General features: G+C 42.8%; 1 protein-coding gene across 10 annotated transcripts in view; it reads left to right on the forward strand.

Annotated features, from left to right (window-relative positions):
- Nucleotides 1-26,123, forward strand: part of HYCC2 (hyccin PI4KA lipid kinase complex subunit 2) — a 73,654-nt gene extending 47,531 nt beyond the window's left edge. For 6 of the 10 annotated variants that reach the window (XM_055811492.1, XM_055811494.1, XM_055811495.1 and 3 more), the window contains 14 exons: nt 10,815-10,901; nt 12,221-12,310; nt 13,080-13,111; nt 14,359-14,416; nt 15,292-15,476; nt 16,093-16,191; nt 17,810-17,919; nt 19,425-19,557; nt 19,974-20,070; nt 22,212-22,358; nt 22,952-23,123; nt 23,458-23,519; nt 24,227-24,345; nt 24,984-26,123. In XM_055811492.1, coding sequence (XP_055667467.1) covers nt 10,815-10,901; nt 12,221-12,310; nt 13,080-13,111; nt 14,359-14,416; nt 15,292-15,476; nt 16,093-16,191; nt 17,810-17,919; nt 19,425-19,557; nt 19,974-20,070; nt 22,212-22,358; nt 22,952-23,123; nt 23,458-23,519; nt 24,227-24,345; nt 24,984-25,070 — 1,478 coding nt within the window. In that variant the 3' untranslated portion in view covers nt 25,071-26,123. Of the gene's footprint in view, nt 1-1,184; nt 8,275-9,524; nt 9,873-10,377; nt 10,522-10,814; nt 10,902-12,220; nt 12,311-13,079; nt 13,112-14,358; nt 14,417-15,291; nt 15,477-16,092; nt 16,192-17,809; nt 17,920-19,424; nt 19,558-19,973; nt 20,071-22,211; nt 22,359-22,951; nt 23,124-23,457; nt 23,520-24,226; nt 24,346-24,983 lie in introns of those variants that run through there. The other 4 variants (XM_055811497.1, XM_055811500.1, XM_055811499.1 and 1 more) reach the window with 3 other exon arrangements.

Consider the following 26,123-nt stretch of genomic DNA (forward strand, 5'->3'; position numbering starts at 1 on the left):
ACAGACCCACAGGCTTTGCAGATTTCTCTCAAATAATCAGCTTTTATCCAGCAATTAATCCACAGCTCTTATAAAGAAAAACAAAATTCTTACAGCCTGGATGTCTCCTTTTTTGGTAGCGTTGTTAAACTTTATGGCCTTTTCCCACTGAAATTAGATATATGGAGCAAAAACTCAAGCTCCATTGAAATTTGAATGCTGTTCAGTTTTCTACTAAAATGATAACTTTTTTTGAGTACCTAGAGCTTAGAAAAAGTACTGGAGAAAGATTAAAAAAAAAAGAAGAAGAAGAAAAAAGTCTGTTACAACCCTAACCATATTATAGGCCTGAAAACAAGGATTTAAGAAAGCAGTTTGTCAGGTTTTTTTCTATTTGAGATTCCAAGTCAAAAACACAGTGCCTCTTCTACAACATGAAGTGTTTCAGAGGTTAAATTTCTCTTAATGAAATGGTTGGGGTTTTTTCTCTGAAAAATCTAGACGCTGAGATAAAAGGAAATATGGTGGAAGTACCTGGATAGGATTGCTGGAAATGCAGGGAGGATTGAGCTCTGGAGGAGAGAGATCTAGGAATTAGGTTAATCTGCAACAGAAAATACAGTCACATTGTTTGAAGTGCCAGCTACACACAACAGAAGCCTTTTCTCTCTTGTTGCAGTGTTGTGATTGCTGGCCTAGGAAGTAGCCTAATTCTGAAGCTTACCAAGCACTTGCTGGAACTTACTCTGATTGGAAGAGATCCTGAACATGCTTAGGTCTTGCCTCAAAATAGGATAAAAAATAGTCTGAAAGCCTTTTTTTTTTTTTTTTTCCTTAACTTTTTCTGAAAAACCACGTGTAGGAGGAGAATGGGCACCAGTACCTGCCAACAGAATTGAAACAAATTAACCAAATGGGGCCTAATTTTTCTTGTTTATAGACAAAGTTTGGGAGATATTCTGGCTGATAAAAGTTATGTAGAAGAAAGGCAAATCAAGCTCAGGGAGTACTTATTGTTAGATTCCACTATTGCGTTAAATATGATGGGAAGATCATTGGCTGAGAATCAGAAGTTTTTAAGCAAGTGGAAACCGGGTGGATTAGCAAACGAGGTTTAACATTCTGTGCACATCATCTTCATGCAGCTGGAATGCTTACTGTGTGTTCTGATTGGTTTGGGCTTTTTTTTGGTTGTTTCTTAATAGATACTGAAGGTATAAATGGAAGAGAGGAATCTGTGACCCTTAATGATGCTGATGAAGGATTTTCATCAGGAGCTTCCCTCAGCAGCCAGCCAATTGGGACCAAACCTCTACCATCTGTGTCCCAGAAGAGCAGCTTAAGGAAAACGGCAAGTGGGCGTTCTGCTAAGGATAAAGAAACCTCTTGTACAGCAAAATCTAATGAGAGCCCTCGCGATTCAGTAGCTCGGAAGCAGTACGTGCACCAATCCACTGACCTTGGTGCAGACATAATTGAGATGACACCTACTAAGAAACACCTCAGCTTGCCTGCTGGGCAGGCGGTGTCAAAAGCCAACAGTCTGAGCCTGATCAGGACCGCCAGTGCTTCCTCCAGTAAATCATTTGACTACGTGAATGGCAGTCAGACAGGCTCCAGTGTTGGAGCAGGTTCGGAGTCTGTCACCAATCTAGCAGCTGGCAACACCAATCGGTTTTCAACTATCAGCCTACAGGAGGACCGACTAGGCCAAGCTGGGGAAGGTAAAGATCTCCTTCCTCCAGGAGCTCCCCTAACCAAACAGTCTCGATCTCCAAGTTTCAATATGCAGCTGATTTCCCAGGTGTAACTTTGACTTCCTTCCTTGGGACTCCTTCTTTCCCCTTAATCCCCAGGCAAGTTCATCCTTAGGCAAAACATGAGCCATCTTCCCGCAGTGTGAAAATACTGACTGTTGTGATCTTGTTTGATTTGGTTTGGCTATCATATTGTATTACTGAAACAGCAATAATTCTTCCCTCACCTTCATCCTTCCCCCCCCCCCTTCCCCCGTAAACATGGTTGTGAAGCAGTATATAATGTACTGTATGCCTTTTTCCATGCCTTCCTTTCTCCTTGGGTGATGTGCAATCCATCGTAGGCTGATCAGTCCCATTTCAACACTGTGAGACTGGAGACACCGGCGGAAATGGTGAATGTGATCCCTATGAGAAGATGCTTTGGCTTTGTTAAGAAATAGAAACGGGTTTGTTTTCTTAGTGTACAGTACTGCAAGACTACTGGATCATGACTTTTCTTTCTCAGAACCAGGAGTGCCTCAGAGATTCTAGTGTGACTTTGGACCTCTCTGAGTTTGTGCAATCAGTTCTGGGGAGGGGATTGTTGTTGCTGCTCCTGGCTGCCTACAGCACTTTTTTTTTTTTTTTTCTTTTCGGTTAAAATATGAGAGTAGTTGGTTTTTTTTTGCCTGCCCCCAGTCTCTCATCCCAGAATCTTGTGATGTTCAGCAACCAAGACATGCATATTAACAAGTTGGGGTTTTCCCCTCAGAGAGAGGATTCTAAGTGGATAATGTAGGTTACAATGCACTTCTAATGGTGTTGTAGCCATACATAATGTTACATGTCTTCCTCTCCAGGACACAGGGTCATTCTGGACATAGACTAAAATTTAGAACACGCGCTGCTGTTAAAGCAATTTGGTTTGTAAGTGGGAGGGAAGCACTACTTTCCCAGGAACTAATGCTAGCTCTGCTCCTCTTTTGTTGTTGTTCTTGTGAGGTGCTGATCACTGAATTGAAAGGTGTATTCAGGTAGAGTATTTCTCAGGCTGCTTTCTATATGGTATCATGGCTGTTGGACACCGCCACCCCTCTCGCTGCTTTCTCAGTATCCCTGAATTCAGTCATGGAGTCGTTTGGAGAATCCTGCAGCCCAGACAGACCATACTCTTAAGGGGCTGTCTTGGGGAAAGCAACAATAGTTTATTAGAAAGACTGAAGCTTCAATGTGAGATGCTTTTCTGGAAGCATGGTTTGTGCAAAGGGGTACTGACAGTCCTTGTTCCATGAAGGATCACACTTCATTGCCTTGATATATATAATCCATTGAGGGTTTTTTAACTCTTTATTTTAGTGGATTGGCCCTACTCTAGAAAACTCAGAATTTGTGGCATTGAGCCAAGCCTTGAATGTGTATGACTGGTGTATGGCCACTGACTGGTACTGATGCTAAAGAACACTGCTTAGAGGCACATTTCTGGTTATGCAAGGAAATGTCGTTTTCTCTCCATCTCTCTCTCTCTCTCTCTTTTTGGATTGTTAGAGGGAAAACAGGAAAGTTCATCCTCTGTGCTTAAGTTCTATATGATATCCTGGATGTTTACAGATTGTAAACGCACAGGAAAGAGTTACAATTTTTATGTGGGCACTTTGGTTTCGTTGTCACTGTGAAGGATAAACATAAGCAGTTATAAATAGCAGGCTATCTTTGAATGATAGTCTTTAAGAAATTCAGGACAATGACATGGTGTTGCATAGCTGGTAGCTGGTTTGGAGTTTGGTGGTTTGAATCTCTTTATTTCAAATAGAACTTTTTTCCCAAAGTTATGTTAAAATTCATTGAAATATTTGAAGGGGTTTTTTTGTGGTTCGACGAGTCACTTTAGTAGTCTAGTCTTTGTATCTTACATCCATGAAGTGAATTAAGTGGTATCTGGACTGATGCAGATATTCGATTGAAGAGTAAATGGAATCATCATTGGAAAGAAAACCATACAGTTTCTAAACTGAATTTAATCTTTTAAGGACCATCAGTTACACGCAGATGGAACTACGGCAAAGTTGAGATTAAGCTAAAAGACATTTTCTGTAAAAATGTCAAAAGCTGTATATGACTGGACTCTGTTTTTTAAAGTTTTGCTAGTGGAGACAATTGGTAAGTAGTGGCTGAAAGTACAAAGTTTATATTTTGTAGAGACATCACAAAGGAAATTCTATTAAAGAGCTGTCACTGTAGATTGAAAAGGACCAAATAATTTGCTTAAACCTTTGGGAAAGAAAAGGTCAGGAGTGTCAGCTAAGAATGACTTTATTATAGTATTTTAAAAAGTAGAGTTCTTCATTAGCAAGGTTCTCTACTTTCTACGTTTGCCTTTATAAGCATTCCTTCAGAAGTTTTAGGATACTTAAATTGGTATCAGGCCAGATTTTAAGCCCCTTTTTATGTAATCTGATTTTTAAAAATTTTTTTTGTGTTTTTTATTTTTAAACACTCTTATCTGTGGGGTCCCGCACTATTAAACTGTTTCAGGAGAGTGAGACAGTTCAGTGACTTCAGTTAGGGAAGTAAAATGTATGTGCATAAATTCAAATTGGTTAAAACTTCAGACTACCTTTTTAAGATATTTTTACAGTTCTCATTTTGATGATGTGCCTTTTGTTACTGTTTCATCCATTGTATTTTGGTTGGTTCTTGTGTATATGTACCTACCACATATAAGGCTTTTTAAAGAGTTTGATTTCATACTGGGGGGGGGGGGGGGGGGGGGGAGAGAGTTTTTGCTATGTGCGGATGTGGTACATCTCTAACTTCTCAATTACTTTTTTAGTGCAATGTTTTGGTTGTGGGAGCTTGTTTTGTCATTTTTTCAGACAAGTACTGTTCAACATCTATCTTACAAAATGAGTCACCGTAAATATCTGCAAACCAGCTGTAGTAACAGGCTTTGCCAGTGCTGTGTATCGTGTCTTATCATCAGTGCTTCTAGATGTGTCTCAGACTATGCCAAGGTGCATTAAGATTGTAGCAAAATTTTATACACTAAAGTTCATTACACTTCAAAGTATGGTGGCAGAAATAAAATTAAAAAGTGTCTGGGATGTGGGTTGAGGGAATAATCTGCAGGCTTTCTGTTGATTTATGCTAAGTACTAAACAAAGTGCAAAACATACTTAAATTTTCTGACGCCTGTGACAAATATTTAGACTTAAAATCTCTTTATCCTGAATTCACTCTGCTGTGTCTTGTTTTAGAACATTTGGTACTTGACATGAGGCGCTAGATTTAGACTTCTGCAGTATTTCAGTGCAACTGCAGCATTGTAATAGAAGGTCGAAAGGCACGAACACTATGGTTTTTTTCCTGTATATGTGCACATGCATGCACATTCATGTAATTCTTAGGTGAGGAACTGTGGGTACTGTGTTTTGATGTGTGTGTGTATATATACGTTTAAGTAGGGATAAATGAATTATTCCTTGATACAATTTTTACCACGTCACAATATGCTGCCATTTTGCAACTCTGTTTTGTTGGGCTTTATAATTTTAAGAAATAGGAAATGTTGGAATTGCTAACTGCAACTTGTTTGTCCTTTTCAGGGATTTATTGTGAGCAGCCTTTTGTTTGATCAGTGAGCCAGTTTTTCATCCTGCAGGCAGCAAAGTCATGAAGTAAAAATATCTATTTAAATGAGAGTTGCAAGATGGAAGTTTAAATTGCTGTATTATCCTTTTAGTTTTCATTTGGAGACTTTGTATGTCAGCTGTCTGTTCTAAATGCAGATTTCTTTGAACACCCTTTCTGATGTGAATTCGGAAAACTTTAACAGCATACTTCGTTCTGTGATGCTGAACATGATGTTGCAGCCAGTAAGCATTAGATCTGATATTTGTAGTTTGCAAGTGTGTTGGTCTTAAATACAACATTTCCAACATACTTCTGCCAGCTTTAACGTAATTTAAATGTATCTGTTTTAACATCAAAATAGTGAGAAGAAAATAGTTTTCTGATGAAGTATTTATTTGCACTACTTATGAATACTGGAGTTTACTGGGACAGGGTTTTTTCTCACCATGTGAGGTTTACTTGTGTGTGGGGAGGTACATTTGTCACGTGTTGACAATCAGTTGCCTCAACTGTGTGTATACTGTATGTAAATATGAACATATTTTTCAAGATTAAAGGAGAAACCTGCATCTTGGTGGTGGTAAAGATACTCTGTAGTAAGATGACCCCAACTCTAACCCCTTTTCATCTCCAGATAGAATGTAGTTTGTTTTACTCCTTTAATGAAGATTATTAGTATTTGAAAAATTTTCACTCCAGGGAAATTTTCCTCAATATTTAATGTATAACATGTTCAGAGAATTATATTTTGGAAAATTAATTTTTGAATAGATAATTCTATGCTATGGCTGTATTTTAACCTGAGAGTTTGAACTTGTCCTATTTTATGATGAACCAGTGGCTCTCTCTTAAGTGTTCAGCATTGTAACTTCAGTCACAAACCAGAAATTTTTGTTTATCTTGGCTTACAAAATTAAGTTGAAGACTAAGTGAGAAGAACCAAGAAGTAACCTTTTGAGTAAAATCATAAAAATCAAGCAGTACAGATAAGGTATTGTAGTCATAATCCTGGAGGCAGATGAGGTATTGTACTCATAATCCTGGAGGAGGTGTGGAAAATATAATGGAATATGTTTGAATGAAATGTACATACTGCACACAAAAGGAAAAAGATGTTTCTGATATTAGTAAATCTAATAATATCATCCTTAAATTCTGCGGTTCTCATTGCCAAAGATACTGCTACCTTGGCGTGTTTAATATTATATAGCATTAAAGCCATTAGCTAGGTCTCATTTGTAAAAACCATTTACAGCCTAGGAATAGTTTGCATCAGAAAAGTAAACATGCCCCTTTTTTATTTAAATTTTTTGTTTGCAGTAATTGCAGGACTAAATTGGAAAAATACCACTCAGTTCCAAGCATGGTAAGCAAAGAAGCCAGATCCTCTGTACTTGCATTGCATTCTTGGTTATATCAAATTGTTCAATATTTTATATTTTCTCCAGTATTTTAAATGCCGTTTGTTTCTAGCATATGGGCCTTAATCTCTCGTGATTTTTTTTTTTTAGTTTGTTTTCCCACTGGCACTTGGATAAACTTTGCTGTGGAAAGCTTTTCTATATAGGTCATTCAGGGTAACAGATCATGACATGGGTGTTTGTGTTGGTGAATACATGTATCAGTGTGTCAAAATTTGCATGTCATGACCAGCTGAAGAGCCAAAACCTCACCTGCCTCTGACGCAGTGGTGGAAGGATGATGGAGAGCTGTGAGCGAGACTTGGTTTGTCAGTGGTTCCGGAAAACAAGTAATAAGTGGATTTTGCAGGACCAATACGTTTGAGGACTTCCACATAGTCATTACAAAATTTTATTTAAAATAAAACAAATCTTGGAACAAGGTTTCAAAACAAAACAGCTGGCCATTTCAGATAAACTTGCCTAGTAATTTTGGCAAGTGTCAAGGACTGTGACTTTTAAAAGTTCAGAAGCAAGCTGTAGAAGTCTTAAGGATACCTTACAGCTTCCAGAAATAGATTTAGTAAAAATCTGACCCATTTGTCTGCATTTGAGATTTAGTGGGGAAAAAAAATTAACCATTTTTGCTTCCATTCTTTTATTAGTTTTCCTCTAGGCTGCACCCCCCCCCCACCCCCCCCCATGTTTCTTTGGTTGATGGGCTTTTTGGGGGTTTTTGGGGGGGGGGAGGTGTTGGGTTTTTTTCAATGTGTTCATCAGATTTTGCCAAAGGTAGCATCTGAGGGACCAAATGAATTTAAAATGGGTCCATAAATTGTCCCTCCTTTCACAAAGGATTATTAAGCTATTCCTGTGAGGAGCTGTTGATGGGAACAGATGTATAGTAAAACTTTGTGTCTGTACAGTAAAACCTTGTCCTATATTTTAGCTTGTGCATGATGAGCAAAACGATGAGATCAAGTTGTATTAACCAGTTCCTTGGTTGTGAGCTCCCAGTGTTTTACAGTCAGTGAGATGTAAGCAATTTAGAGTGGAGTGTCTTTGCTTTCTGACGATTAATCACTCATTAAAACGGGGTTTAGAGTTCACACAGGTTTTTGGTTTTAGAGCGTGAAATGTTCAGGGGAGACTTCTGTTCAGGAGTTATCCCCCTAGTAAAGTGACTCTGTGGTGCTTTGTCATGGAGACTTCCATACAGATGGGATCCTGCCTGTGTGTGTCTTCATCCTCCCCCGAACTGATCACAAAACGAAAAGCAGTGTGAATGAAGCAACCATTTACTGTCTGTTCTAAAATGAGGAGGACTCAGGAGTGACAGAAGTACTGGCTATTGACGCTGTTCTTTCTGTTCGGGCTTTGTTATTGTGCTAGACTTTTGTGTTACTAGGTTATGAGAAATGCAAGTAGTAAAAACTTTGTGGCTTCACGTATACAGTAGATGTGAGTTAATGATCACTCAGGATAAACCCACCTTGTTGAAGTGTTAATAGATTCCTTGTACCTGGGGTGTCTGTGTCTGTGTGTCAGTGTTCAACCGTTACTTTGAAACAAGACTTCTTATAGGTTTCTTGCAGATAGTGAACACTTCTGGGATAGCTATTGCTAGCTGGTTATTTATGGGAAAAGTACCACATGATTGAATAAAATGGAGTCATTTAGTATTGCTTCCGTATTGAAGATTCCAGGAAAAAGCTAATAAAGGTTTTTAATTATAAAATCAGATGCTCCTGATTTACTATGGTAGCTTTTATTTGCTATTAAAAAAAACCCACAACAAACCCCAACAACTAAATTGAGGTACCCCATGCTGCATTTTTTAAAATTTGTGGTTCCTGTACTTTACAATGAATTTTTTGATCAGTTTTCGTCCTTGTAAGAATACAGGATATGCCGTCAGTTTTACTAGCAAAAAGAAACACTCCGCAACGGTCGAGAGATTATTTTCTTACTTTTTTCTGTCATACCAGGTTTGTTTCTCTGAACTAAGGTTTCTGAGGATTTTCACTGCGCCAGCATTGTGTGCCGTTACCTCTGCCGCCGGAGAGCGCCGGCGGCGAGCGGCCCGCCGCGGGGGCCGGCCGGGGGGGTAAGGGGCGGCGGCCCGCGCGCTGCCGTGGGGCGGGTCCGCCCTGGGGGCGGAGGCGGCAGGTGCTGGAGGTGGCGTTACTGGTGCATGTAAGCCATTAGCTGGACCGTCTTGCCGAGCTGGTTAACGCTGTTGACTTGTTGAAATGTGAAATGTAGTTACTATTGACTCTGTAAATACCTGCCAGAGATGAAAGATGATTATTTTAAATCGTTGTAAATAGAGATGTATAAAACTCGACACAATCTGCAATGCAGAAGAAAGAATATAAATATATAAAGATGTTAAATAAATATTGTGCTGTTTCTAAACAGAAAAGCAAATCACCGAGTTTGGTTTTGGGGTTTGTTTTACACGCTGCCTTACGCCGATGGGGCGTGCAAGGCGCGGCGCAGCGTCAGGGTGCGTGGGCGGGAGGCGGGGGGTGGCGCGAGGGGCGGGGCGGGCGGCTCCGGCGCGGTGCTCGCGGCGGCCTAGTGTCGCCACGGCAACCGCGGGCGCCCTCCCGGCGTGGGCGCGCCTCACTGGCAGCGGAAGTCCCGCCCCCTCGCCGCTCCCACTTCGGGCGGTGGGGCAGAAAACAGGGTCGCGGATTGGCGGGGGTACACGTCACTCAAGGCTCCGCGTCGTCGTCGTCACCTCCTTCTCCCGCTCGCCATCGGGGAGGGCGACGGAGATGCTTGCCTCCGGCGCGTGACCCCGCTGCCGCCCCGCACTGGCGCAGAGGGTGCCCGGGAGCCCGCGGCGAGCCGGCGGCGCGGCGTGGGGCTGTAGGAGCCCGAGGCTCGGGCCCGGGTACGAGGGGGCGGCGCGGTGAGGAGGCGGGCGGTTCCGTCTGTTCGTGCGCGCGCGCGCGCGCCAACGGCAGCGCCCCCTGGCGGTGTCTGATACGTGAGGGAGCCGCGGGCGCTGGCGGGGCGCCCGCCATGAGCCAGCCGGAGGGGAAGGTCAGCGGCGCCCTGGAGGTAAAGTTCGTCCCCGACGAGGCGGTGCTGAGCCACATTGCTGACGACGCAGGTACGGCCGGCCTGGGGCAGCGTCCGCCCCGGCGCCCCCCGCGCAGGGACCCCCTCTGCAGCGCCCGAAGCAGGCCCCGGCGGGCCGGGCCCTCGCTGGCCGCCGGCTGCCTCCCCCGAGGTGCGGCCCTGCCCCCGCCGCGGCGCGCGGTCGGTTGCGCGCGGTCTGTGCCGCTCGCTCCCCGTCGCTGCGGAGGCCGAACGCCGCCCGCCGCCGCCGGCACGCCGCTCGATGCCTGCTGCGCGGGGCGCTGCCGCTGCTCCCAGACCGCGGGAGCCGGTGCGTGTGCGCACCCTCGGCAGAACCGAGGGGCCGGCTTCGGCGGTGAGGGAGGGCCGAACGGCTGTGGGGTCAGCTAGCCGTCGTTAGCGAGACACCTTTTCTCACTTCGTGTTTGTTCAGTGATTTGCACAAATGGAACTTGGCCGCTGAATGGGGTGTCTGTGTACTACTGAGATAGAAATAACAAAGTGGGGGGCGGTTAAAGCTTCTATTGCAATCCCAGGTATTAAAGTACGGAAGGACAAGGCTCAACTGGCAGTCAGTGTGAAGAGATTTGCGAAGAAGCTTGAGAATATTTCAGATGACGAAGCTCAGGAGATCCTGGCAGAGGAGAACTATGTTGCTGCTCTTGGAACATGTGCCCAAGGTATTGGCCTGGGAAAACCTAACACAGCTGTCACTTCAGGAGATTCTTGCAGCGCTGAGGTTGTACAGTGTTGATGAAATTGCATCTCAGGGCTGACCAGCTCTGGCTGTGCTTGCGGTAACAGGTAGAGGAGAGAATAATGATTCTAGGGTTTCATTGTGATGTTTATTTTCTAACACCTGCAAGATGAAGAGTGCTTTGAGCCAAATAGTGAAATGTTGCATTCCCTCTTCCTTGGGTTGGGAACATACCAGTGCTTTTCAAATAGCTGCAAGTAACGCTTCTTTTCACAGATCCGGTGGGAAACGGCTCAGGTGTAAGCGGTGGGGAAGTTTACTCATTCCAGACCCCGAAATGCTCCAGCAAAATGGCAGAGCTGGGTATGTTTTCCCCTTTTTTCTTTCATTCTTGCTGTGGCTATGGTCTCTTCTTGAGTGCTCTATTAATGTGATTTGTGACTTCTGTTTATTCGAAAGATATGTTTGCAGTATTTCAGTAGCTTTTATCTGCCTCTGAATCAGCCTTCCTCAGAAACAAAGTACAGGGCTAGGACAAAGCAAAGGCTTGATGGGGGTAAGCAATACGGATAACAAACTAACATGTAAGAGAGTTTCTTAATGCTGGGAGAAAGTCTGCATGGAAGTGCCAAAGGCTGGCAGATGTTTTACTTGTGTAACTTAAAAGTATGTGAGAATAGCTCATTATGGAGCAAAGAGTCAAAAAAAGGCGGTAAGTATTACCTTTGCGTGTCAGGGGATTTCTCCTTCGCAAAGTTGTGACTGTGCTTGCTAGGCTAACTGTGAATTTAGGAGAAGCAAGCAGAAAGGGGCAGTTCTGGAGAGTTCTGTTAGCTGTAGTGGTTCAAATAAGAGCTCTTGAGCCCTCCTGCCTCTATGTTTTGTTTCACTCGAATGAATCTTTGTGTGCCCAGCATCATCTGAACTTCATTAGTGTTTAGCTGTCACAGCTACTGATATATCCTACAAAGGATGATCCAAGGGAGAGGAGTCATCCTGCTGTGTCGCTCGCTATAGAGAAATTGGTTTCTGTACCTCTTTACTTCTCTGGCCTTCTGTGTCTTGGGAAGTTAAGTGTTTCTTATACCTCCTCCTGCAGCAGGGTGGGTTTCACTGGTGCTCCTTCCCAGAGCTGTGATTCAGTTTGAAAACTGAGACAAGTCATACAGTGGAAGGCTGGTTTTCTTGAGGGACTTTTAGCAGGATATGGAGGTCTTCCATATTCAGATCAGTGATTCCACTTCAGCTTGTGCTGTTAAGTAGTAAAAAGAGGTAAATAGAATACCAAAACACACCTCCTGGGGAACTGGTGTGTTTGCTATACCTGATGCTCTACTATGTCCACTTGAGCAATTTTAAAGGACTAAGCGAGCATGACCAACCATTGCTCTGATTTGAAGTGTTCTCCCAGGAAGCAAAGCGTGCTCTGCCATTGCCTCAGCTATACTTGTAAAACGAATTAACTGAGGAGTTCAGGCTTTGAAAACTTTATTGAGGAATACATTCACCATTAGAGTTAGGAAAAAAAAAATGGAAGTGTCTGGTCCACTTCCTGAAATAGCTAGGAAATTAATACTTAGTGTTTCAGGTGCATGGCTCCATGGCTGACTAGCCAGAGCTGGATGTTTTATACCTGATATACGAAACTTCTTCCCTTGTTCCCTTGACCCTATTTCCTACAGCCTCTGAATTAGCCCAGACACCAGGACAGAGTGTTGCACCTGATCACTTCAAGTGCCCTGAGAAGACAGCCAAAACTCCTCAAAGCAGCAGTAAGTCCTGTGATGCTTTGGGGAACTGAAGCTGAGTGAATGGCGGGGCGTTATGTTTCTGTTTGGGTGGTGGAGTGGATGCTTGAGTGCCTGCTTCTGTCATGCTTCAGTATTCTAGTCAGCTTAACCTTGTAGACTGAACTGCTTTGTGTGCATGGCCTCTGGTTTGCCTGGCGTGAGATCTTTTATTCTGCCCAGCAACAGATGAGAAAACAGGAACTTTCCTGTTTTCCTCCATGATTTCCTCCGCGCTCAATGGAAGTGCTTGCACTTGAGAGAGTTATGAGCTGGGATGATGTGCTGAGCAGCACCAAATGGATAGGATTGTGTGGATGTTCATGTGTAAATTCAGGCTATTTATATAATAATATTCAAGCACCCAATGCTGTAGGGAGAAATACAGGTGGGAGGAGTCAATGCAGGTCAACATTGGCAAGAGCATGCTACTCTGCACTTCAGCAATGGTCAGATGTGCTCAGGGAGAGGGTGTTAGCTCATTTTTTCAGCCTTTTCCCTCCTGCTGATGGCCTCCCAAAGCTGTGACCAGAATTAAAAGCTGCCTTTTGTGGCAATGACATCGACTGTCATTGTGCTCTCCTTGCCTACCTGTGCAAAACTAGAGGCTTCCCTCATAGGATTAACACCCAGGGAGTTGTTATTCTAGTGCAGTGTACCTTTGAATAGTGAATGCCTGTTTTTCTAGTGGACCATCTTGTGCCACTGTTGAAAATGTGCAGTACTTTGAACGATGCTTTTTCTTGCTTTGCAGAACGCTCAGGTTCAAACAAAGTGCAGCAGAGGGTAAGTAATGTCTCTGCTTTGCTTGGCGGTTTTTTGACACATCCACACGCACCCACCCCCACCCCCCACTTTTAAAACTTGGAACTAGCCATTAACTACAGTTCTGGAAAGGAAGGACCTTGCAAAGCCTCATTTGCAATACATATGTCTCTCCTAATCTGACCAGGCAGGAGTAAATCAAGTGAGAACCAGAGCTACCATTAATCAAGCCTGTGGGATTTAGAGTCAGTGGGCAAATAGTGGGTTTGACAGCTTAATTAGCACAGGTGGAGACTAATTCCATGCATCACACAAATCAGTTAAACTCATAGCTTTCTGTGTCTCATCGAAGGAGGAAACAGCCTTAATCATAAGGAGTGCTGTTAGAACAGGAATTCAAGAACTGTGGTGCTGGTTGGTTTTTTACTTTAGCATTGGCTTGTAAAAAATAATCTGTGATAATGGGGGGTTGTAACTTGATGTTGTCTCTTGTGATGCTACAGAGAGATACAGTCCAGAATTGCCAGTTGTGGTGCTTATAAAGGGGGTGCTGTGAAACAGTTGGCTTTCTAAAACCCATGAAAAGCCATTTCATACTAGAAATGTGTGCACAGCTTTTCCAGGATGAGGTATGCCTGTAAGAGATGCTGTTTGGGGATGCTGTGTTCACTCCTTGATGATTTCACATCTCTTTTGGCAGGATTAGCAAAAGTGTTTCCCAAGTATTGCAGACTTGATCTGGTGTCCAAGTCAGGTGTGTGCCTTACACATATGTAAGGAAGATACACCAGTACAGCTTGATGAGCCCAGGCAGCCTGGCTTCCCTTTGCTGTACTTATTCTGAGTGGTCTTCTGTCATTCCAGTAGTTGTTCTTATAGCGAACTTCCAAATTGCTTTGAGTAGACAGTGTGATGTGGAAGATGACTGCTCTGGGGAGCCAAAGCATTTTCAGTTTGTCATTGCTTCAGTTTGACTCTTCCTGAGTGGCCAAGATTGGCATCTTGTTTGGAGATTTCATGATTTTCTACCCTCCCTCTCGGGACATTAGTTGAAAGAATTAAGCCCCTTTTGGAACTTGATCCTGCCCCCCTCTAGCTCTAAAAGGCAAAACAAGAGGTCTCCATGCTTACTGCCTCTGCTTTCCCAGTTTCTTGTGGCTGAAAGAGCTTGGAAATGTAACCTGATTCTACTTTTTGCTTGGCAGAAGGCTGTTTTGAGGATATATGTGTTTCTTCTTCTAATGTATGTTTTTTCTTTGCTGTTACAGAGTAAAAAGAAAGAATTTCTGTCTACCACACCTTACAGACTCAGAAAGAGGCTAGCAGGTAAAGGTCAACCTTTGCAGTCAGCTTCCACAGTCAGTGAGACACTGTGTTCAGAGGAGAGTGTTTCTGCTGGTGGGCTTCTGCCTGTAGTAGGCAATCTGACTGAAGTAATCTGATTCATCCTGCAGAGTGCAGAAATGTCCTTAGGTCTGTGTAGTCCTTTTCCCTACAACAGATTCCTGCTTATATAAGGAGTGGAAGGGTTAGAAGCACCAAGCTGTTAAACTTCAGTAACGTGATCAAAAGAGACAAAACTTTCAGTAATCTTAACCTATACTGACACTTAAGTCTGGCCCAATTGCTTGAACCAAGGCATAAAACTTTTTGATGATGGCTGGGACATTCATGGTAAAGTATTTCCAATAACTGGTTGGCTCACGTCGAATGCAGATCAGTGTATGGCATTTTGTGTTCTGTTTCTTCTTTTATGTTGAGACACTGAGACTGAGCCAGATTCTGTCTGTGCTTTTCAATCAACGTTGCTAACAGAAGTCTTACAAAACCTTTTTTTGCAGTATGACCCAAAAGATACTTGGCTTGCACAATTGGTGTTTGGGAAAACTGACATAGAGATGCTAAGAGAAACAGGGAATTCCACTGTCCATTTTTAGTCACTTTTTATGGTAGGATATGTTTCTTAGTTGGTATCAAGGAGCAAGCTTTATTAAACTGTAATTCCTGAGCCTAGAACTGGGAAAGGAATAGCTATGTGTGTCTGTGGTCCTCTTAAGCATTGATTTTACTTTTCTGTGAGATACATTTAGGAATCATATGCTTGAAAAACATCTAGAGAATGTATGTGAGAGAGCAAGATGGTGAAAAATGTGTTCTGTAGAAGGTGTGGTTACTAGCTTAACCTTAAATTTACGCTCTAGCTCCAGATTCCTGTTTAGAAAGTGAGAGTGAATATTCTGCTTCCTGCTCAGAGGAGGATGATGAGGAAGACCAGAAAGAAGTCAGCACTGTTTTATCAGGTCAAAAGACCGCAGCCAAAGCTGCAGCTGCAGCTACATCTCCTCCCAGAAACACCCTAGCCAAAAAAATTAAGGAGGAAAAGATGGTGAGTGTGCAGAAAATACACCCCTGAGCTAGCAAGAATGATGGGATACATCATGACAGTAGGTTGTCACTGACCACACCTAACTATGGGGAAGATCTGTGAGACTCATTTCAAATCAAACCAGCTGGCTTGGCTTTTGCTGTACCTCGGGGCAATTCCTGTTGGACAGGCATCATGTGGGCTAATCCAGTCTGTGTCCTCAGCAGCTCCAGAAATTCTAAGATGTCCATGAAGCAGGAGACCTGGTATTGAGAAAGGATGAAGAAATTGACTCCTGTAGCACCAAAAGAAGCATGCACTCTCCGTCTTGGTGTTCAGCTGCATTGTCTGGTTTCCTTCCAGCACCAGGGATCCCTGCACCCCCTTAGAATTATTGCTATGTTTTGCTCTCTCAGAATCTCTTTTCTGTCTCCTGTCTTAAGGAAAGAACCATTTGACTAGGTTAACTTTGGCAGAATGCTTCTGTAGAAGCCATTTTTGCAAATATCTTCTGACTTTCTGTTGAGCCTTGCTCTATGTCTCATATCAGCCATCTTCAGATATGTTTGTGGGTGCAAAGGGAGAGGGGTAACTGGACAGCAGGAGGAGTGTGGCTGATCTTGCTGTCCCTTTTTAGAGCAATCTGGTGGAGGAATACTTTGAAGCTCACAGTAGTTCCAAGGTGCTCACTTCGAACCGAACACTGCAGAAGTTGCAGACAAGAAGACTGAATCAGGTACGCCTCACAGTGAAGTATACAACTCTTGGAGTTTTTGATTCTTTGATGAAGAAATTTTCTTCAAAATTTCCTGATGTTGTTATTTTCACTTTCTTTCTGTTGATTACATACTTGGTGGCGATGCTGATTTAGGTAGCATTTTGAGCATTAAGTTTTCTGCTGCTCTGAGCAGGGACAGTGCCCAGTTGTTTGAACCTCCAACAGTAGGGAAAATGCAGGGAGAAGGTATCAGGTAAGCAGATCGTTGAAAGCTGCAGTTACCAGAACAGGTTGAAGTTTGCTTTTGGGGGAGGAAAAGAGGGAGAAGTCGAGTTGTAGAGACCTGCCTTAAAAAATTACCACCAAACCAGCATTTTTGTCAAAGAAAGGCTTAGGGGAATTACAAGCTGTCTTGGCTATTTATGTGTACAGGAAATAGAGAGAGCCCTTTTCATCTGAGCATTACTGGGTCAAGCCACGTGCAGGACTAGGACAGCTCTAAATGTTGTCACCTAGTTTGTGAAATGCACTTTGTCCTCTTCCAGTTCCTAGGAGACAGGAGTGGTCTAATTGTGGTGATCATATTTGTTTTTTTTCCTGTATACCTTTTCTAGAAGACAGCTCAAAGTGAGCAGTTGCACCCTCCAGAGACATGTACACAAGGACAGGTGCTGGGGAAGCATGTAAAATACTTGGAGCTCTCATGTCTATCACTGCTTTTTGCACCCATCTGTGTTTTGAAAGGTGGCGTATATGCAGATTGCCTGATGCCTGCTGTTGTCTGGAATTGCTACCCAGAAAAACATCTGGATTCTTAACAAGTTCTTTCATAACAGCTCTGGAAGGAAATCAAGGCTTTCAGTATTAAATCTACTGCTGGCTCCAAAGAAATGTTGTCTCTTGGTGCTTTATGTTTGTCTGATACATTGCAGTTGCCTGTGTGCTTTCCAGAGTAAACTGTCATCTTCTGCAAGGGAGTGGAAAGCAAAGCTGTTAAAATTGAAGAGCCAGGGAGGCCAGTGTAGACGTGATGCCATTTGTCATGCATTACTGTGCAGTTTAAACATCAACATCCCAGCATATCTTTAAAGCTGAATTAATCTTCTGATTCTTGATGCTTTTGAAATACTACTACATTTAGGTGTCAGCTGCAAATTATTTCTTTTCTGCTGTATTTCTTTTTTAAGATGATGCTTGTGAGCATTCTTTTGCAGTGACAAACACCTGAGCCATTGCTAAGCACGGTGATTGCAGCACTTGCTCCTGTGAGCAGGGCTGTGATGTTGGTATCTTCCTGGTACAGTGCTTGGTGCTGTGTAAGCTCTTAGTGTGTTCGTTATTTCAGTAGTGGTTTTCCCATACTTGGCAGGAAGAGATAAAACACAGTGTGATGCCATTTCTAGCCCTAGTCTGGCTGCAGTTGCCCATAACAAGGTTACTTAATCTCTGCTTTTTTCTCCAGTAGCAAAACTGTGCTTAGAGGGGTCTTCATGGGAAAAAAACACAAAATGAGTGCACCAGCAGTGAAATCTATTCTGCTTCCTAGCTGGAGAGCATACTAGAGGGATATTTGTAAGGACTCCAGGTGAATGTCTTGCTTTTTCTCAGCTGTTCTCTTATCTCTTTCTCAACACAGAAAACACTGCATGACCTTTTGAAAAAAGCTCCCCTTGCCTATGCTGCTGAAATGAAAAAGCTAAGCCAGCAACATGAATCCCTGTTTTCCAAGTGGATGCTGCAATTACAGTAAGTATCCAGTGAGAGTCATTGAAGAAGCCTAGTAAACAGACACTACCCTCATGTCCACAACATCATGTTAAGGAGCGACTTTGGTTTTTTTCTTTGGTTGATTACTTAAGTTTAAAATTAGGTGGCATTAATTTAGCGCAATGTTTCCTGTGCATCAAATCATACCTGGCTGACTGTGAACTGAATGCCTGCAATGAGATGAAGTTGCATTCTGCCTGGCTAGTTTTTCTGTGCCTATGCAAACGAAGCTAGAAGGGCAGTCGCAAACAGGGAACATGAATAACAAGAAAACGGGGAATGTGAACGATGAGAATGTCCTTTGTCTTTTGTGAACAATCTGTTTTGCTTACAGCAGTGTAGTTGGCAGTGAGTAGCCCACCGCCAATTTCTTCAGTATGTGGCTATCCCCAGTGTCGTAGCTGTTAACTTTGAATGCCTACAGTACCTAATGACCTAGGCACGAAGAAACCTTACTGCTGTTGGAAACGTTAGCAGTGTAACTTTTATTGGGGTTTGTGTGTATCTTCGTAGAAAGGCGAAAAGAGTAAGCATCCAGGAGAGCAAATGGGGAACTATAGAGAACTGCAAGATTCTGAAGTGCCTTAGAGAAGGCAGGCCACCAACTCTGAAGTCAAGTGTAGATGTTGACGAGGAGAAAGGCCCTCCGAGGCTTTGCGAGGGAGTGGAATATAAAGAAATGTCAGGTCCATGGAGCGTGACAGAGTATATGAAAAAGACATTAGCTTTGCAAGTTGAAGAGCTGCAAGAGGAGTTATCCATGACCCAGTGATGTGGGCAAGTGGTTAGAGATGTATGTGGCAGGGTAGAAGGAACAAATCTGTAGGCGACTGAAGTCAGTGACAGTTCTTGAACACCTTACCCTTGCCCAGTGCTATTTGAGTGACCTGACATTCTTCTTCCTGGTCAAGATGATGCTTTTCTTGCTTCTCAAAAATAAAGCTTTGTGATTCCCTACCATGTTCTCTTTATGCTTTCCTGCCTCTTTCTCTGTGCAACAGTTAGGATAAGAAAGAGACATGAGAATAATTTTGTTTTGAAATTGTGCCTGTGGATCAGAGTACAAAACCACTGTGAAGGCTTACTTTTTTTCCTTTTAACTGCTTTGACCCATGGTAAACATTTAATCTAGTCACTGGTGAGGGGGTGAACATGAACGCTGGCTACTCTCTTCATTATCTGAAGTTGCAGATCTAGTCTCATATTCTTGGACTACACCATTTTTGTCCCTAGATGTTTTGCTAAATTCATGGGCCTCCATACTGCTAAAACGCTTTTACTAGGATGCATGTGCCACATCCATATTTCAGATTCCTTGCGGCTAAACTTATTTGTCAGCTGTGAGCTGAAAGTAAGCCTGGTATTGATGAAACATGAAATTTTTACAGGCAAGATTGCAGTGGATCGTTTTGCTTAATGAACGTATGAACACAAAAAGGGAGTTACACTGAATCATAAAAGTACATTTGCTCACTTTTCTGCAGCTTGGGTTTCAATATCATTCTTTATGGACTGGGTTCAAAGCGTGATTTGTTAGAGAAGTTTCGTACCTCTGTGCTCCAGGATTCTGCTCACCTTGTGGTTAATGGATACTTCCCCAGCATCACTGTGAGATCTGTAAGTGTGGGGAAAAAAGCTTATGGGTTTATCTGATCATTCTGCACTACAGATACCTCTGAAGTCTTTCAGTGCAAAATGTTAAGGAAACCTGCCGCATCCTATAGCAGCAGACTCTTGAATGAAGAGCAGTTCCTGTCTCTCCTTTAAAAGTTTAAATAAATTAGCCCGTGTATTTTCAAAGGAATTGCGGTAATTCCCATTGCTAATAGATATAGTCTAAAGCCTTATTTGTTATTTTATGTCACTGTTTTGAAAAAGGGTAGAAATTTTTGGTTTGTGTTGACGGTTTTGGGGATTTGATGGTAAAAATCAGTTAACTCCCTCATGACAGCCAAGGGTTCAGTTTCAGATTTTCTGCACTAGGTCCTTCAGTGCCAGAGCCCCTCAGAAGGGTCTGCTGTCTTCTTTTTCAGATTCTCAACTCCATCACAGAGGAGGTACTGGACCATATAGGGAGCTTCCGCAGCCCCCTTGGCCAACTTGAATTCATCCATAAAAGGTTTAAAGAAGGTAAAACGACTAACTTTACACATAAAAACATTAGAGTCCGCTTACTGTTAGGAGAGCTTGGACATAATCTTTCCTCATAGCTTTCATGTGTGCAGTTAGTTTCATAGTTTATTATACTAGTGTACTTTCTTGCTTGTAATTTATACCGCATATGAAAATATATATATGCACTAGGAATATATGTGTACGTGATCCCAAGCTGTTAACCTCAGTCACTATTTCACACACTAGAAGGAGACTGAGGAAGACATGAGTGTTCTAACAAGACAGAGGTTCCTGAACCTTTTGGCAAACTGAAATGCTCATCTCTCTTGCACTTAGCATAGTGCTTTTGGACTTTTTTCACATGGTGTTTCTGTAGCCATGCATTCCCTGGAAGACAGCATAGATAAATTCCAGCTATATGCGGGATGGTTCTTAGTGGCTCCTTGAGGACCTGATACAAACCTCACTGAAATCAACAGAACAAAGAACTCTCAAACGATTGGCATGACAGTTGCTGACAGATTCCAAGTCCTTTAAGCTCCTCCTGGAAGATCGTGGCCTGAGGATTGTTTCCATAAATTTCAGTATAGGCTGGATTAAGGCTTAAATGTACATGGTTCGGTGAAATGGCCATTTAAACTTAATGTATGTGTAGAAGAATGGCTGCAGAAGCATGGCCTTAGAATCTCTGAAGATCTGCACAATCCAGGCCTGGTATTAGAATAGGCCTGTAATCAGAATTGTACTGAAGTTGCTGTGCTGAAGTTAGCAAGAAAGGTAGCCTTGAGCTATTCTTGAATCCTGAGACCAAGTAATGTTATGCCAACAGGCCGTGGCTGTAACAAGCTACAGCTGCTGGGAAAGCAGGTGCAGGGCCAAGAAAGATAGGGCCCAGTATAGGAAAATAGGGAGTAACAAACTACAAGGCTGAAGCACAGCAGCACAATTAGCTACATGGATAGAACGCTTATTTTAGTCATGATAATTAGGGGTGTGAGAACCGCGCGTGTTTAGAGACTAATAACCAATTATATTTCTGCTTTACGAATATGCATGTGTATCGGTTCTATATAAGTAGTGTTAGAAACTAATAAAGTTGAGCAAGATGCATAACTCATATTGAGCGTCTTGATATATGCACATACGTTAGGACGAAATAAAGGACAGCAGTGTCAAACAAGCAGGTTAGAACTGGGTTCAAAAGCAAAATTAAACAGGTGTGTGTGGCACATGGAATGCTTGCTGGATTCTTTTTGAATATCCCTTTACCACTTGTGTAACTGTACACAAATTGCCACAAATTGTGCATGGCATTGGTGTTTATGTTCTGTTTTCCATCATTACCTTATGAGTGTTTCTGGTGTGAATAAATGAAAAAGACTGATTAACGGCTGTACCCACCTGAATCTACACAAATCAGTCTTGCGTAGTACAGCTGATCTGACTGGGAGTCTGAAGAACCTCTGGTTTCCATTGGCAGCCAAGTATGTATTCATTCGCACAAAAACTGGCTACCATTCCAGATTTGTTTTTGGATTCAGGAAATAGCTGTTCCAAGGGATAAGTAGAGCAGCAATGAGTTAGCTGGAAATTTTAACATCTACCATTTTCATTATCCAAGCTAAGTCTTCGTAACTTCCTTTGAGGAATGAGTGGGAAAGATTTCCAATGAAGTTGGTATGCTTTGGATCCAACCCTGAATAGAAAATGCATTTTCATTGTGTGAGGAGGAACTTAAGGATCTTAGTCATGTAACTGAAAAGAAGCTGAACAAACTGTTTAGATTTTCATCCTAAAATACATTTCAGTGACCTTGAATTGCAGGACTAAAAGTCATAGCTAAAACGGCAATTCCTGGTAAAGCTATGAGCAAGTGGACAGTGGATTACAAGAGAAAAGCTTAAACTGCAAAAAGAACTGTAACTGTGATGAGAAATGCAATATAGTGAATTGAGAAAAAGCCTTTCAGGTGCTCAGAAACACTTACGTGTGGGATAGACATCAAAGTAAGCTGTACAGGGAAAGTGATTTGATACTGGAGTGATTAATATGGGGCTTGATGGAATAGACTTGTTCTAGGCTGCACTGGGAATGGAAAACCACTTTGTGTGCAGTTTCTTTGATTGGTTCTCTGCTGTTTTTTTCTGATCTTGCAGATGCATCTTTAGAGCTCTATGTGCTCATTCATAACCTGGACAGCCAGATGTTGAGAGGAGAAAGAAGTCAGCAGATCCTTGCACAGTTATCCTCTCTGCCTGGTGTTTACCTCATTGCTTCTATCGATCACATCAATGCTCCTCTCAGTGAGTCCCCTTGGGCCGATGTAGCAAAGAGAGAAAAATCTGTGTTTTACTTTGGGCTGTTGAGCATGTTTCATAAGCTCATGTATTAGTACCGTTACTGTGCAAAACAGATCTGGTAGTGTGTGTGTGGTGGTAGCAGCTAGAAGGCCCAGCTGGGGCTCTGGCTGTGTTGAACCAAAACCGTAGATACTAAGAACTACCAGTCACTGATCATAATATACAAATAGACTCCAAGCTTCTGGCACCCTTCGATTTAGGGGCTTACTGAAATGGAGATTGAATGTTATGTCTGTCATTGCATCTAAACAGTTCTGTTTATTAGCCAGAAATGCTTTGCACACAACTGACTCTGGAAGGATTTAGAGTATATCCATGAAGCTGGTATGAAAAAGGGATGCATGTAAATGTTTTGTTGCACAGAATTTGTCTTCCTTGAACTGCAAGTATGTGGCTGTATGTACTGTGAATTTCACAAGCATATCTTGTTTCCCCAATCCTACAGTAGAACTAAGCACATTTTAATGTTGGTTATTTAACACCTTAGAAGAGCTGAATCTCCCAATTCTGTCTGCTCTTCTTTTCCCTCTGTCTAGTGTGGGATCAGGCAAAGCTAAGGCTCTACAACTGGCTTTGGTATGAAACAACCACATTTAATCCTTACGTGGAAGAAACATCTTATGAGAACTCACTTTTAGGACAACAGTCTGGATCTTTGGCTTTGAGCTCCCTAACGCATGTCCTGCGCAGTCTCACTCTCAATGCTAGGTAAGACTGTTAAAACTTCATAGCAGCACTTGCTGAGGATCCAGTTCTTAATGGGTTACTCTGGTCTACACCTAGCAGGAAGCAATTCCTGTTTTCTGACAACAGTGTTCAAGATGGAGATGGTAGGACCTGGATTCCAATTGATTGGTTACTTGAAATTAACAGTGTTTGGATAGCAAGCCTTGTCCAGTGATGAGATTCACGACCGGAACTTTGTGCTTGAGCGAAAAATCAATACTTCCTAATGGTGGGGTTTTTTTCAGTTTGGGGTTTGGTTTGTTTTCTGTTTCTTTTTTTCCTGTTCATTTTCCCCTGTCTTCCTCCTCTCGCTTAGGGGGATATTCAGACTGCTTGCTCGGTACCAGCTGGAGAACAAGGACAACACATCTTATCCAGGTATGTACCTACTTTTTCTCATCTGTGTGGGGTGTTTGCCATTGCCAGCTTGGTCACAGCAGCACTGGCTTCAGTAGCATAGACTGTCTTTGTAGAGGTACTGTCTGACGGACAGGAAGTCAATAGGCTGGTTCTGAAGGACCTCGCCTTCCTGTTGTCTCCTTTGATGTTTAGACATGACTGACACCATTCATGGGGGACTGCGGAGTTAAAAAATTAAAATAAGGAAGAATATGAATTTTCATGACTAGCACTTAAAGGACCAGGGAAAGACAGGAGATTCTGTTCCCATGCTGCTCCCAAGTGACTTCTGATGTGTCCCTGCTGTCTAGGATATGTGTGGAATATCCTGTCACTGTCTCTAAACAGGTGTTGCAGGGGGTATGAATAACACGTTAATGGTAAAGAAAGTTGGAAGTAAGATAGAGGAGTTAGAAATTGAGAGGAACCATGCTGGGAAGTGCATTTAAAGTGCTATTGAAATTCCGTTAGGCAGACAGGGTGAGTGGAATGTTAATTCAGCTGTTTGGCATTAATTACTGAAATATTAGCTTGGCTGTGTACTTGAAAGAAGTGACGTTACTGTAGTCACTGTGGTCTAAGCCAAAGCAAGGTTTGTAGGTGGAGATGATACATGTTGTTAGACCTGGAAAAATCTGACAATCTTACCACTTCTCTTTCTTGCTCTCGCCTTTTCCTATGCCCAGGGCTGTCTTTCCAAGACTTCTACCAGCAGTGTCGAGAGGCTTTCCTTGTGAACAGTGACCTGACACTCAGGGCACAGCTGACAGAGTTCAGGGACCACAAGCTCATCCGGACCAAGCGGGTGAGTTGGGGGAAGAAGGTAATTCTGGGTATTAGCCACCTTAAACAAAAAAGATGCTTACTTGCTGCTAAGTATCCCCAAGACTCACAGCTCACAGCAAGGCTATGTTGGTTGAAGCACCTAGAAACTAGCAAGAGGCTGAAATTCTGTTAATTGCAGGTCTTTCCATGCCTCTGATTTCTCAACACCCTTTACGTGCATAGGGGGCTGTAAAAACGCAGTGTGCTTTGGTCACTCTGCAACCTGCAGGTCTCTTCTTCCTGAAGACCTTGAGAAGTAACAGACTCTGGAGCCTGCCAGTCTGCTTCCAGTAGTCACCTGTGTTTGCACAAGAGCAGAATGCGGGCTAAGCCCTAATAATGCAGTATGGAAGCAGATATGGGAGCACTATGCTGAGGAGCTGTGTGGTGTCAGACTAGCATAGCCCACCAGAAGACTTCACATACACTGACTCTTCTTGGTATTTGTGCATTTCGTGTTGCTCTAGTGAAATATTCCTGGTTTTTGGCAATGTAGTCCTTCTGAATGCCAGCCAGCTCTCACCCAGACCGCAAATGTTAGCATTGCAGTGCTGTCTAGTGGCTTGCGTTGCACTGTGCTCTGGTGTTAACAGAATGTGTATGCATGTCTGTCCTCAGGGAGCTGATGGTGTGGAATACTTACTGATTCCTGTAGATGACAGTACCTTGACCGACTTCTTGGAGAAAGAGGATGAAGATGTATAACGTGTCTCTGTTCTCAAAGCATCTACAGCAACTGCTCTCAAGGGCTGCTGGAGAGGGGCCTATACTCAGATCTCTCTCCCTCCAGCCCCAAGGCTGCTGGACTACTTACTGAAATGTAACAATGGTAATGAATGATGCTCATTGTTCAGCTGCTTCAGGTAGTTTGGAATGATGACTTCTGTAAGCGAGGCATCTGTTGCTCTGTAGTCAGGTTTGTCTGCTTTGTTTCTTAGCTCAGATGCTGCCTTCTTCATAATCTATGCAGCCAACCTTAAAAGCCAGAAAACCAAACTTGGTAAGATCGTGCCTTCTGCTCTCTGCCCCACCAGACATGACAGTTTGATTGGAGCAGTTTACTTGGGAAGTGCAAATCACTAGATGGTCAGAGCTTTAGTTTGTACTTGTGGTGCAGCTTTTCTCAGCTGAGTGCTTTCCAGTACTCCTCTGCCAGTTAGACAAGACTAGCTTCCAGTGTATGAAGAAGCCAAGATTTATAATGCTAAGAGACCTGCCTTGACTGCACGAGAGAAGAATACTAGTGGGTTTGGGATGCTGTGGGTAACTTACTAAACTCTCAGTAGAACGGAAGGACTTGCCCCAAACCCAGATCCTTTTATAACAAGATCCAGATACTCAAAACTGTGGTAGACTCAAGTCATTACCTGTTGGTGAGGGCTTCTTTTATCTACTTTCCAAGCTGCCATCCAGGACTATGAAGAGGCTGTGAGGTTTTTTGGTTTATTTTTTTAAAAGCTTGAGTGTATATATGTATTTTTTACATCAGGAGTGTCCACTGATCCTGGAGGAGGCCTTAAATGCCACTTAATAAGCTCTCCCTTTTTTTAAGCCCTTAGAGGTTGGGAGACTGCTGAAGTGTGACAGCTTTTCTTCACTTTTTTTCTCAGGTATGTGGGGGTAAGGCCTGTAGTTCCGTCAACTGTAGTCTGCCAGCCAGACTTCAGGGACTCTGTGTCTAATATTCGGTAGCTGTGTTACAGCTCAATGTTGTAATAGTTCAAATCAATAATAAATAAAGTACTTTATTAATTTTCA

This window comes from Falco peregrinus, chromosome 8, assembly GCF_023634155.1.
Source record: "Falco peregrinus isolate bFalPer1 chromosome 8, bFalPer1.pri, whole genome shotgun sequence".
NCBI classification, from domain to species: Eukaryota; Metazoa; Chordata; class Aves; order Falconiformes; family Falconidae; genus Falco; species Falco peregrinus.